Source organism: Syngnathus acus, chromosome 20, assembly GCF_901709675.1.
Source record: "Syngnathus acus chromosome 20, fSynAcu1.2, whole genome shotgun sequence".
Classification (NCBI taxonomy): domain Eukaryota; kingdom Metazoa; phylum Chordata; class Actinopteri; order Syngnathiformes; family Syngnathidae; genus Syngnathus; species Syngnathus acus.
In genome coordinates, this window is record NC_051104.1 from 8010191 (window position 1) to 8024423 (window position 14233).

The 14233-nt window shown below is 49.1% G+C and overlaps 1 protein-coding gene across 3 annotated transcripts; it reads left to right on the top strand.

Annotated features, from left to right (window-relative positions):
• Positions 1–298: 298 nt before the first annotated feature.
• Positions 299–13732, top strand: c20h8orf34 (chromosome 20 C8orf34 homolog). 3 transcript variants are annotated; one of them, XM_037279454.1, is made up of 15 exons: positions 299–704; positions 3219–3363; positions 3460–3591; positions 4616–4726; positions 4923–4951; positions 5423–5586; positions 6180–6361; positions 7627–7762; positions 8366–8442; positions 8509–8600; positions 10347–10455; positions 10974–11410; positions 12061–12157; positions 12521–12547; positions 12611–13732. In XM_037279454.1, the coding sequence occupies exons 1-15, from the start codon at positions 636–638 to the stop codon at positions 12772–12774; spliced, it is 1971 nt and encodes a 656-aa protein (XP_037135349.1). In that variant the 5' UTR covers positions 299–635; the 3' UTR covers positions 12775–13732. The 3 variants fall into 3 exon arrangements, with proteins under 3 accessions (XP_037135349.1, XP_037135351.1, XP_037135350.1); XM_037279456.1 differs by having other exon boundaries at positions 13092–13732; XM_037279455.1 differs by having other exon boundaries at positions 12521–12703.
• The last annotated feature ends 501 nt before the right edge of the window (positions 13733–14233 follow it).

Genomic DNA, 14233 nt, shown 5'->3' on the forward strand with positions numbered 1-14233 from the left:
TTTATTCTGAAGCAAATGTTGGTCTGGCTCTACAATAAACATTGTCTTGATTTTCAGTCAACTGAAGCACATTTTCTCCAGGGGTGTACCTTATGAAGGTACCACGGTTAGCTGCCTCATGATCAATATGTTGTATTGATTGATGCCTAGTTGGACATGTCGCCTACATCCTGTGTGAGGTGAGTTCAATTTCTGATTATTAATCAGCAAATTAAGTGGGATGTCTTACTCATGAGCTGTGCGCATGCGTGGAGAGAGAGAGAGAGAGAGAGTTTGGGTGGGGTGGGGTGTGGGGGGGCCAGTCCACGCGTGCATCCATCCAGAGTGGGGGGCGGGAAGACTTGGAAATCTCTGCCGCTCGCTGGTAGCTTGGTTGCCACCCACCGGAGAGGGAGCCAGCCGGTGCCCGGAGCCGGAGATGATCCGTGGCCGAGTCAGCGAGCGCCAGCGTGAGGCGGGCTGCTTGAAGTGGGCGGCCGGCCGGCCGGCAGCCAGCGCTCCGTCTCGTCTCGCACGCCTGAAGGACGAATGACTGCTCAGTGGATGAACTCATCCCGCTGAAAGCTCTCTGGAGAGGGACGGGAGACCCCCCCTGAGCATCCCTCCCTCCCTCCCTCCCCGTCTGCACTTTCTCCATGGCGTCTCCGCAACAGTCCAGGATTCAGTCCTATCTGGAGCGCAACAAAATTGGAGCCTTATTTGAGGTGAGTGCTCTTCAACTTCTTGTTCTCATACAGATGTCAAGAAACTGTGGGGGATTAACGCCTTGCTCATGGGCACACTCACAGCTTGTATCACGCATCCAATTTGTGGCACTGCTATTTTGAATTCCATACTACTGTATTGTTTTCAACCTGCTTGATCAATATTCTTGTTAGTGCACCTCAGCTGTGAGTAGAATGGGGATCCAGATAGATAATTGCTCACGGGCCAAATTTGCACCCACACACACACTTGCCTTATTTTGTTTCGTTGAACCTGAGTGACCACGCTGGGCTTTTTATTGCTTCACTGCAAGACGGGACAAACAGCTCCATCACGGTCACACGTACATGCACTTGCAGGTGTGTGTGTGTGTGTGTGTATGCTAACGTAATCACAAAGTGCTGACGTGACACTTTGGCGCATTCAGCTAGTAGCAGCACGACACTGCACACATATACACAGGAAGCGTATGCATGCTAAGCAGATGTGAGAGAGGTGTGCCGTTTCAGCACCACACACATGATATTCACACACACACACACACACACACTCAGCCCTGATGTCCATTCAAGACTCATTACACACAGTCCCAGTGTGCTGATTCAGTCTCAAGAACAACATGATATCAGCTAAACGATGTGAAAAATGGATTTAAAAAAAATTGAAAAGAATGAATTTTATATTAATATTCCCATCTTGTTAAATTGTGAAATGTAGTGGTTCTGGCATTGAACCTCGTGGAACACCAGACTTTTTTTTTCTTCTTAATTTTTTATAGCCAGATTGTTCAAAATGTCCACATCAGCCTACTTTCCTTCCCTTTTACATTGAACCTAATATCTCGGTAACTTCTTTGTGGAGTTCATGATACACTGTCTCCATACCGTGGAGCAGGCCCGTTTCCACATCAGGTCACAACATCAATAACAGCAGAGCGCACTTTTCTCAATTTAGCTCTAGTCAAACGTATTGGCTCTTGCCAATTTGACTGCTAATTCTTCTATTTGCCTCTAAACCAGACAAATAAGCACTCTTAGTTCACTCCAGCTCAACTTTACAGTGACCGCACATCTTTCATCCTTCTCAACGCCCAAGAGATAAGCTCATTTCCGTAGTGTGTGTTTCTGTGCATCACGATGCTGGAGGCTAAGTTTTCCCTCTGGGCAAGAGTTTGATCACTTTTCTTTCATTTTTTGATTTTGATTGGAGGTGTTGCTCTGAGTGCAGCTTTAAAGAGTAATTACATACAGCCTGAGGCCAATTGCATCACCAGAGTTTAGAGGATAGTATGTCACAGAGAGAGAGCGAGAGCAAGTCCACTAGGAGGACGCTTTCCAGAGAGGTCGGCGGCGGGGATATGATTTGCGGAAGGACGGCAGCCCGGAAGAGAACGGAGGCTGCATGCTAATGCGTTAGCATGCATGCGGCATCATACGGTCACCGACTCACGCGCAAAGCTTGACCGACATTCTCTAGCCAATGACAGTCATGGTACTTGTTGTAATTGGCGGATAGGATAGATAGATGGCTAGATAGATAGATGGATAGATGGATGGATAGATGGATAGATAGATGGCTAGATAGATAGATGGATAGATGGATGGATAGATGGATAGATAGATAGATAGATAGATAGATAGATAGATAGATAGATAGATAGATAGATAGATAGATAGATAGATAGATAGATAGATAGATAGATAGATAGATAGATAGCATCTATCACTTGACAGCAGCCCAACCAACATCAATTGCGGCCGCAAGCGGGTAAATAGCGCCTCTCTCCAAGCATCTGACACTTGTTATCATAGCCGAGAGAGAGAGAGAGAGAGAGAGAGAGAGACGTTGTTTCACACAAGGACGATCCATGATGACAGTACGTCTACGTTTCATTGCGCTCGACCCAGCGGTCGTGACAAGCGTGTCGATGAATTGGACGTTTGGCTCACTCCGGGGGTGGGCATAAATTGATTCATCAATTTTTGATGGTTGGAATCGGCACAGTCTTGAGCCCGCTAGGACTGTGAACCACGATATTCCAGGAGATACGTATCAACGAGAACCTCAATAGGGCTTGTTCCCACACCAATGGCGTGGGAGCTTCTCGGGTACAGCGACTCCATCATCCGTCATCACCGTCCGCATACGGAGGGACATGCTTATTGTTGACTGCGATGATGTCATAGCGGCCGCTGCATTAGTGTACATTAGCTCGGTGGGAACGCCAGATGGGTCGGCCGATCGATATACGCTCGCGCGCCGCTGCTTGCCTTTTTTAAATACAGTGCAGACGTGAGGTGAGTGCAGATTTGGCGCGGACATTCCTTCCGCAATGTTGGGCAGGAACCGCAGTCTGGAGAGGTTTACTTGGTCAAGCAGAGTTCATATTCCCCACATGAACCCCCCATGACGGCCTCAAAGCCCTTCCACATTTAGCATTTGATTTGTCGGCGCTGTTAGCGTACTAACTCTTTTAGCGGCCATCGCCGATTAACTCCGCTGCACCCATTCAGGAGTTGATGACGAAACTGATAAGCGAGACCCCCGATCGTCCCATCCCTTTCCTCATCGACCACCTCCAGAGCAAACAGGACAGCCCGGGAAAAATGCACCGGGCCTTGTCCGGATCGGCGGCGCTGTGGGCCCAGAGCTCCCCGGGTGGGTGTGACGCACATGCCTCGTCTTCAATCGAATGCAATGGAAACAATTGTGCAGTAACACTTTGGAATTTTCTTTGGTGTGTGTGCTCCAAAGAAAGCAAAAACACTCGAAGAGAGCTGCGCCACAATGACAAGCCGTGGCAAATTCAGTCCAGGAAACCCAAGAAATCCAAAAGTGACCTGGCCGTGTCCAGCTTGTCGCCTCCCTCGCCGGAGTCCACGCCGCGTAAGTCGGCGCCGTCCGTCCGTCCGTCCGTCCATCCACCCGTCCATCCATCCGTTGATGATCTAGCACGGCCGCTCTAATTTTCCGGCTTGTTTCCCCGTCACACGCCCCACCGAGTTGAATGGCTCTTTTTAATTTGATGCGATTGTCTTGTCACAGTGACAGTGTTGCCTCACGCACGCACGGCCGCACGCGTGCGCACATGCTTTCTCAATGTGCTTTACTGCAGCCGCAACATAACTGCAATCTATTTCTTTTATATTGTGTTCTTTTCAAGGCTAATAATGATGTATTGGATGTACTTGTTTTTCTATAAATGACAATTCATTTTTAAATCCAATTTATTCTTTCGTCTTTTATTTGTACTTATCATAACAGTATTTAGTTGATTGCACGCGTGTGTGTGGGTTTGCATGCAAATAATGCGAAAAGACAAATTGTTACAACTAATAATCAATGCGGCTTTTGTGTTGGATCTGGTTGGCCGATGCGGGCGTAAACTAATGGTAGTGCTGCAGTGCACCGAAAACCCTGGAGACGTCAAGGCTGGGTCAAATGTGGAGCATGTCGACCATTTGAATAATTCAACTTGGTGCCGCCAGTCTATTTCTGGGTGCGGTCAGCGCGTGGCTGAGAAATGAGGCTAGGAAGTGAAAAGAGACCGGAATTCGGGATGCTTGAAGAGACGTGACGTATGGCCGTTGCGGCTCGGCTTGGGAGTCGGATGGCATTAAAAATACATTTCGTAGGTGTTGGGGTGCGCGCGGCTCATGAAAAATGGAAGGCGGATTGAACATTAGCACACAAGCGACACAACCGTGAAGACGAATGCCATTGGCGATGCAACAACACTTGGACTTTGGTTAAGGACATTTATTCCTGCCGGGCCGGGCCGGGCCGGGCCGCCGTACGTTTGTGCATGTAAATGGACACGCACGCACGCACGCACGCATCCAAGCGTTCCGTCTATAACTGTCCATTTTTTGTGTCTATTCCGATTGTCAGTTTGTGGTGTTTTTGTCAGTGCCTCAATGTCCATCGTGGGACTGGCGGGACAGCCGCGACTTGGACGAGCTCAACCACATCCTGCTGGAGAGCAAGAAGCTGGGCCGGGCCCTGGAGAGCCTTTCTCGCAGTGAGACAGACCGCTCACCCCTTCTCATTCGTCACGTAACGCTTGTAGAAGCACCAGGCGACCTTTTGACAGTGTTGCCGTGAGATCCCTGGTGGTAAATCCCATCCAGGATCAAGCGGACCGTCTGACAAGACCACGTGGACTCTTGTTGTCTTCTATCCCTTCATGGGTTTTTTTGGGTTTGTTTTTTTCACAGGCATCGGCACCTCCGATGACATCGATCAGGTAATGCTGACTCGTCGTATTTATTATGTTATTTGTTTCTTTATTATTTATTCATCACTCTTATTTATTCATTGTTTGTGCCTTCTTGTTTTTATTTTTGGTGTTGTTTACTTGTATGTAGTATATTGTGTACTATGTCTTGTCACCGTGGGATAGCGGGAACGTCATTTCGATTTCTTTGTGTGTCTTGGCATGTGAAGAAATTGACAATAAAGCAGACTTTGACTTTTTTGACTTTGAAACAATAGTCAGTTTGTACGTCACGATTTGATGCTGCGGTTCACTTCATTGTGCTGCTCCTTGCGCTGTTACAGCTTTGGCCACCAAGAGGCAGTATCTTATATACGTAATAGCAAAAAAGTCATCAGAAACACCCAATATGAATCGATTGAGAAAAGCAGGAAAAAAGAGAGCAGCGCAATGAGGCATGAAATCACAAAATGCCCTTTTTTCCATTCTAACTTGTCATAGAACTTGGGAGGCTTCAACTCGGTGCTGCGCCCCCGCGTGGTGGGCGAGTGGACGGGTCGACCCGAGGAGGACGCAGACCCGCTAGCGGCCGAGATGCTGCGGCCTCCTGTCCCGCGGCTCAAAAACCATGTTGGCTGGAGCGGGGACGGACTTCCCGTTGTCAGGTTGGAAGAAATGAAACAAATCCCAGATGCTGCTTTTCAAGTATTGACTGAGTGTACTTTGCGTTGAAGAACAAATGTTCAAATCTCTCAAGCGGACATTCTCAGCAAAATGAGTGCCCCCCCCCCCCCCTCCATCTGAACTAGTGCGATAATCCCATTTCAAAGGCTATCCGGCGCCAAGCTCGTTTGGAATGAAAAGTAATGGCGCGTCGCTGGAGGCTATCGTGCGCACGCCGAGCTCGTTATCCAAACATTTGCCGCCCTAAACTGCGTCATTCCTCGACCTCTCTCAAGGCTGCTTTTCTTCAACCCGCTGCATCTTTAAGCGGCGGCGGCGGCGTCGGTGTGATGTGATTTGTACCGTGGTGTGACTAATGAGAGGAACACAAAAGCATTCATCACGCACGGCACGGCACGGCACGGCACGCGCACAGCTCATTTCTTTAGGCTGCCGAATGCTGGCGGGAAAATCACTTTGTTCGCAGCTTGAGTGGGGAAGTTGTGTCTAGAAAGTGTTTTATACATATGCAGTCTTGTTCTGTGGTGATGGTCACACTCATCAATGTCTTTGGTTGCCCCGCCCACCCTTCCAGTCTCAAGATGGAGGCCAAAGGCAGTAAAGGGCTGAAGGCGTTACAGCAGCATCACAGGAATCTGCTGGCCGCCATGTTGGCGCAGGAATCCTTGGACCCGCTCCACGGTCTCACGCCGTGCCTCGGAGAAGACGAGATGGATGACCGCGATGACGACGACGACGACGCCGTGGAGCTTCTGGGTAAGTTCACTTTACGGGAGTGGAAGGCCACTGGCCGATTTGTGGTGCTCATTTAGGAAGACAGAATGTGTGCCGTGCCACGGATGACTGATGGCCGCCGGACCGGCGGGCTTGGATTTATTGATTCCCAAAGGGCTGATCGATCAGCTCTCCTGGGCTGCAGAGTACTACTTTCTCTTTTTTTTGGTGTTTGTGGATCAGTTTTTAAGGCCGCCGTCCCAGTGCGGGAGGCACGTGAGGAACTGAATTTCGTAACATTGGTGCCCTCTAGTGGTAGATGCGCGTCATCACTGTTAAATGGGGAAAGTTACAGGTGACCGTAGGGTTCCGATAAAAATAGTATAGAGATTTATTTGTTAATTACTTAGTTTCCATTTTAATATTTTTTCTTTTACATCTTTTTTTATATTTCAAATTATTTAGTGTAGTATTTGTGTGTGTTTTTGACGTACTTGATACTGTGGATTAATGTACATTTTGACTCGATGATAAAATATATGTATTGATATCTTTTGTAATGTATCTACTTTTCCCATTCCATTTCATAGCCGCAGCGCGCCTTAGGTGTGCACCTTGAAAGTGCATGGCTGCTTTAAACCGCTAGAGGGCAGCATTGTTTGGCAACTGGCTCTTACTGTGCTTAGTGCTCTGTAGAGAGTTCAAACATTGATGGTGGCCGGTGTCACTTGACCCTGGCGTGATGACTCATACGTCGTGACGTCAAGTTCTGCTGCGGCGCCCTAATCCCTGCTTCTACCAAAAATAAAAATCAATAATCAAATAAAAAGTGTGGTTAGAGGCAGTAAAAAGGTTGACACCAAATTCTATCAAACTTTCCTCAATCCACAGGGCTGTGATGTGTGTGCTGCGACATCTGATTCCCATCACAAAGTGTGTGTGTGCGTGTGTGTGTGTGTGTGTGTGTGTGGTTGTGGTGGGGGTCCACCATTGGAAAGACATCATTAAGAAAGGCAATTCTGGCACGCTGCTTTTTATTACAAAGCCAAACAAATGTGTCTCCGCCAGCACTCACATCAAAGTGTATGTGTGTGTGTGCGTGCGTGCGTGCTCGTGTGTCGGTGTAGCTGGCGTGGGATCGCTTCACACCCTTGTTCACATTCGTCACGGGACTGACTAGCAATAGATCCGAGGTGTTGTCCACCTTCATTGAAGCCAGTGATAGTCAAGTAGTTCATGTCGTAGTTTGCATATTTGCTAGTGTAGTGGTTGACGTTGCCTGTCATGTATTTTGTCCCCCCTCGCAGAGGACCTGGATGACTTGCGCATGGAAGGCGTGTGCGGGTTGGCTCCGTCCGGCTGTAAGTTCAGTCAAGGACGCAGCTCCTACTATTCGGAACCTCAGGCCAAAGTAACGCTCAACATCTGCTCTCGATGTGCCAGGTAGGCCTTTGTGGTCCTCCGGTAGGGAGTGTAGCGCTTCACACAGAGTCCACGTTAGCTGGCGTAGGACAAGCCAAGATTCAAAATCCACCATGTATGCAATCTGGCTGCGGGTACGACGTCTGGACGCATCAATGGCGCTCGGCGATAAGCGCTATCTGTCGCTACGACGACGCCGTGTCGTCATGCGCCCGCGCGGCGTGCGTTGTTTGGGCTGTGCGGCGTGCTCGCGTCTTATCAGATGGGGAAGTTTTCGCAAGTCCCGCACCGGGAGGAGCGCTATCGCACGATCACACGCTAGCGGTTTATGTAACGGCATGCTTTTGACTGCGGAGTTTAGACCCATTGCACCTTTGCTTAGACATCTGTGTATTTCTTTGGGGATTTATGCTGAATCCACAAAATGTATAATGATGCAGTCGCGTTACGGGGATGAGCATTTTTCATACCTCGCCTAACTTAAGGCTGACTCAGGACAATCGTCAGCTAGCCAAAACAAAGGGAGCAAAGGGGGGTCATGTAAACAGACTGATTCCATCTCAGTCTTATGTTTTGAAACGATTGTTGACCCTCATGCTTTCCTCCTTGCTCATCGTGGTCCAGGTTGCAGGGCGACAGTCTGACCACCAGCAGGTCCCAGGAAAAGCTGCCATCCGAACAAGCCGTGCCTGACATCTCATGTGAGTGCCAAGCACGTCGCGTCCGTCATCCACGTCTGCTAACGTGCCGTCTCGTCTTTCTCGCAGCCGCCTTGCCCAGGGTGGACGCTTTGGCTTCGGCGGCGGCGGCGGCGGGACGCTTGCAGGAACACCAAGCGCCGTCTCAAGTGTCCAGCTCTGTGAGTGATGCTAATTGGAGAGCGGCCATCTTGTTTGTTCACAATGTGGAATGTGTCGTGGTTCACATATCTCGGGATCAGCATCTCATTGACACCTTGCCGCACAAAGCTATTCAAACTTGTGCTTTGCACATGCTACAATTTAGAGGCCGGTGCTCGCTAGATAGATAGTGTTGTGGCGCTACCCTCCAGGTCGACATGTACACGTAACGCACCATTAAAAACGTTTCTTTTATTAGCAGCAGCAGCAGCCGCCGCCGCCGCCGCCGCCTCGTGATGTCGGCCGACCCGTCGTCGCTTTGATTGGGTCTGCTCCCGCTTAGCGTGGAGCCGCTCTGCATCTGCCGCGCACACCCGCTCGTGTCTCGGCTGGTTACGGGGGATTTTGGATTTTCCAAAACGTCTAACACTTGGATGGGGGCAATTATGAAAACAAAAGAGCGAGAGTGAGAGGAATGCTTTTGGAGGGGGTTAACGATGCAAAAGGGCGTCTTGGCGGCGGCGGCGGCGTTATTGACGGCATGTGAGACGGCCCAAGAGACGGAAGGTTTTGGAAAAGGCGTGGCAACTCCGTTTTTTAGTTATAGCATGGGAAAGATAATCAAACTAAAAAGATATAAAAATTAGAAAAGAAGTAATTTCAGAATTCATTTACTTTTTGACCTATAAAGTACTGTAGAGTGTACATTTTCATTCAATTCCACATTTAATCTTTACGATTCCTTTTTTTTTTTTTTTTTTTTTTGCAATTGGGGCCATCATTTGAAAAAGTGTCAAAAAAGGTGCTTGTCACTTCTTTTTTCCAGTTTATTTTTCTGACATTTCTTTCAAATGATGACATGTAGTGCACATGTGTTCAATTTAGGTTGTAAAAGCTGTTAATGGCCATTGCTATTGGTCTGGCCGCCTGCCCCTTGCTTCAAGGCGATAAATGCCCTGCAAATACAAGAAAATATCCCCAAAGATCCCGCCGCCGCCTCCAGTTTGTCAAAACCCGTTGCCTGAGTGACGGGGCCGTCAAGCAAGCCTGCCTGCCTGCCTGCCTGCCTGCCAGGGGGAAACTGCTCATTTGTTCGGCGGCGCGAGCAGGAAAATGAGCGTGATGCGAGGGCCTTGCGGCTGATAGAAGGCAGACGCTGTTGTGACGCTTTATGTTCCGTTTCCACGGCGATCTGGCGATGCACCGCGCGGCCCTTGGTCTTATTCTTATTTTGATCATCTACGTTATTTCATTTGAAAGCCGCAGCTCGACTCGACGTCATCCGTTTCAAACATGTAAGTTGGCGGGCGTGGGGAGGAGGGGGGCTCATCACTCATGGAGCTAATTGATCCTGAGATTGACTGGCAGCAGCCAGACTTGTGCCAGTGGGGGCGTAGCGGTTCAAAAAAACACGTCGTGCACCGCGATGATGGCGCGCGCTTTCAGCCGACATGTGTTTCATATGATTCCCGGTTTAGCGTGCGATCGCTGTTGATTTTCGAACGTCTAGCGAAAGCCAAAGATGGAGTTGTGATTCCCTGCAATCTTCCATACGTACTTTCATCTCCTGTGGTTTTTCTTTTTCTTTTTTATACAGCCTCCCGTTTTTCTCACCCTCAGCAGATTCGGCCCTGATATTTCCAGTAATGGCTGAACGTGATATGAAAGGAGCTTAATTGAAGCCTTGCTGACTTTTTTTTTTTTTTTCCTTTCCTTTTAAAAAGTCACTTTCACTCTTTTTTTGCCTCCCTCCCTCTCTCTTACAGCGTCAGCCTGTCTGGGAGTCTGATCTCAAAGCTGGGAGGACCGGTGGCCTGCTGCTGGGGGACCCCCTCTTCTCCAAGGAGCTGGAGAACATGGGCAAGCAACTCGCTGGTGAGTTGTTCAATTTGGTTAGCAGCAGCAGAAATGACCAGAACAGAATTTTTTATTTATTGCCTGTTGATGCTGCCATATTGTATTTCTCATCACCGTGAAAGCCTGCAAGGGAATCCAGAGGGCATGCCCGACCCCCCCCCCCCCCCCACCCCCCTTTAACACAACCACACGCCTTGACATGATTAAAAAGGGCTTATTATTTGTCCTCTCACATCCATAGCACGCTTATTTGAAGCATATCGCTAACGCAATAGCCAAGACTATGCACCCGCTCACAAGAAGCCGCCTCATTTTTCATTCGCAGATCTTCTCACGTGCTTTTCGTTTGCACATGTCTGACGTGGGGCTCCCGTCGGGCGTCTGAATGAGCTCATTGGGCCCTTTGAAGTCTTTATTAGCCGCTAACACGTTCCACGTCGGGAGCCGTTTCCTGTTTGGGATCGGTGGCGCTGAGGTCGCCCGCGTCGCCGTGCCACCTTTCTGATAGCGACTGACTGCCTTCTGTGGTCTGGCAGAGGTGGAGAAGGATTTGGCCAAGCTGGCAGAAGTGGGGAAGATGACGCTTCGAAACAATCCCCACGGCAGTCTCCTCCGCAGTCCGCTGGGCCACCGGAGCCTCCCCGACACGCTGCCGCTCACCAGCCTCCTCTGCAGGCCTCGCTCGCCGGCGGGCAAGACGTGCGCCGCCGCCGCCGGGCTCCCCCTCGTCAGCCCCGGCTCGGCGTCCCTGCGTCCGGGCGGTCGTGCCTACAGCAACCCCGGCAGCAGGACGCACACGCCCGACAACCTGCGCTCGGGCTTCAACCCTCACAAGGAGGTGACGTTCAGGAGGTGCAGGAGTCGGCCGGTCACGCCCACCGGGCAGCCCGCGCGCACCCGAGCCTTGCTCACGCCGCCCGGGCTCAGCACCACCGACAGTCTGGGGGCCAGCCTGAGGGCCTACCTGGCTGAGGTAGGACCAACATCTAGTATCAAATGAGAGGCCTCCGATTTTACTTCATTTATTTATGATTCTTTCATGTTATTTAAATGTAATATGACTTCATATTCAACAAAGTTTTTAAGGTCATCGGTTCAAGTTGCCTGTCTGTCCAACTAAAGTTTCCCCTGAAATCATCCCCCATATTTAGATTGTAGCAATAAAACAATGACAAGCAGGACACCCAGTGTGTAGAAACGGGAGCGTTCTCCGACCCAATGCTTTGGGAAGAGTCAGAGCGTGCGCGCCAACCAAAGGGCCCCGCGCCCGGCGGGTACTGTTGGCGGCGGGGACCTCCTTGGCGTCAACTACACGCGTTAAGCGTCTTTGGGTTTTTGAAAAGCGCTACACAAATTGAATGAATGATTATTATTATTATTATTACACAGCGAATGGCACGCGTGTGCTTGGTGCGGGGTTTCCGTGGCGGAAAGCATCCAATCCATTGAATAAAAAAAAGAAAAGGATATTCCTTTCATGTAGGTGCTGTTAAACAAGACGTCAGGCCGTTGGATGGCTGTATTATTAGTTGTTCGCTTTTTGACACTTTGGCTTGCCTTTGTATCCAATCGTACGCATTGATTGAATTCTTTTTTTCGCTTTTGTTCTTGCCCCTGCTTCAGGATGAATTCTACCAGCAGTTGCAGGCCATGCGGCAGCCTTGGCACATCCCCAGCGACACGGACAGCGACATCATGGAGCCGCCCGAGCAGGACAAAAGTAAGTGAACTTTCCTCCACACGTTCTCATTACATCACCGTGGCGCAAACAAAAAACATGGATCTGAATTTTGCGTTGACGTTACAGAAGAGGAATTCCAGTTTGGCAGCAATCAAAAAAAGGCAACCGCCGTTGTCGTGGAAACATAACTCTGGCGGTTGCTTATCTTACATAATGACAACAATGCTGGCACTGGAGAGCCATGTTGAATTAATCACGGTCCCCCCAAAAAATTGTGGTTAAAATATGCAAATTCTATTGCACTTTCCGGCCCCGAATAAACAGAAAGCATGTTGAGTTCACCGAAGGGTCGGTGTGGTTTTGGATGTATCCATATGGTCGGTCTCCTTTTTGTTGTCTCAGGTGCCAGCAAGCGATCCGTCTTTTCAGGTAAGACACTCCTGAGAAATCTGGAGCCTGACTGTCTGCTTATGACCTCACTTCTTGAATAAGCGTGCGGAAGCCACCGAACTCATTTCATTCAATTATCCTGGCGAGTTAAACGGAGGCCGTTGCCCAGTTCCATGAAGTCACGCGGGGGTACGGCGTTTACGCGCTCGCTCTCTCGCTGGCTCGCTGGCTCGCTGGCTCACTGGCAGACAGAGCGCAGTCACTGACGATCCGGCTCTGTCTGCTTTGTGGCTTGCGTCTGCGGTCGTTCTCTTGTGGTGGCCGAGGTGCTGAGCAGTTTGCAGTGTGCCAGCCTGGAAGGACATGTGAGAGAAGGCTGCTGCTTGGCTATCACAAGAAAGCCAGACTGCCCCCCCCACCCCCCTCTCTCATTTCCCCCCGCGTCGCCACGGCAACACTCCGAAAGCGCAAACTTCATTTTCCAGCTTGCCCGTGACACAGCAGAATAGTAGTCTGACTTTAGTGCTGAACAATTCATTGTAATATCTTCCAATATATTCTCACTTTTCTGTCCTATTTTCAGGCCTATGAAGACGACAAAGATCCCGTCCGACAATTATGCAAGGCGCCGGACATTTTGAACAAATTCTGTTATTTTTATAAGCCCTATGAATGATATTGTATACCTTTCTTCTTTTCCACCAATATTTCCTATAGACTGTTATACTATATGATATTTTTGTTTGCTCTTTCGCATGCTATGGGACTCCCTGCATGGGTGCACTTTGTGCTTTGACAACCTCTTTCCAAGGCAGTGCACAAGTGAGACAATTTCTTGCATGTCTGAGCAAGCTCATGCCACTCGGCGTCAACAATTTTCAAGTGTCGGGAAATCCAATTGAATATTCTGACCGTATTCACGAGACAGAGTGGAGACACTGCAAGTACTTTTGTTACATTCAATTTGAATAAAGACAAAGAATTGTGAAAAAAGATTTTCATTTGAGCTGTGCTGCAGAGTAGCGCCAACTCTTGGTGAGGAGAACTACTATGGCTACTTGAGTTAGCATTAGCTTGTTTGCCGGCCTGCCTGCCTGCCTGCCTGCCTGTCTTCCTTCAAATGATCCCTTAATGATATGCTCCCTGAAAGAGGTTTTCAAACATCTCGTGGAGGAGGACACTAAAGAATGCTAGTATGCTAATAAAATGATTTGGTGCTCATCACTTTGGTGCAAAATTCCATTTCACTCCCAATGAACAAGCTTTTTTCACTGCAGTACCATCAGCTGGATCTGGTTGGGTCTCAATGGAGCCCCAGTGGTGCCCCCCAAAAAGTCTTTTCAACCTTCACATTCCACATTAGCAGTGCACCACAAATCCATACGTCCACAAATCAACCCTTTATACACGCGCTATTTTCTCTTTCAGTTCATATTTCTTCACCGCTCGGCCGTTTGTTATGTCAGCAAAAAGAATCAAAGCATATGGAAGATCTGGAAGGAGATGTGAAGACTTGAGTTCCCACCGCAGATGTCACTCAAAACGCTGACGCTTTATCTCCATCTGCTCACATCTGTGTATTTACAAGTCATCAGGCGCCATGACCGATTCCATGTGATCTCTTTCTCTTGACCACGCGTGTCATTTAAATGACAAATCAAAGGGATGATGTTTCTTAGTGATCCTTATCCCCCCTCCCCAGAACCATGGTAAAGTATTTGATGC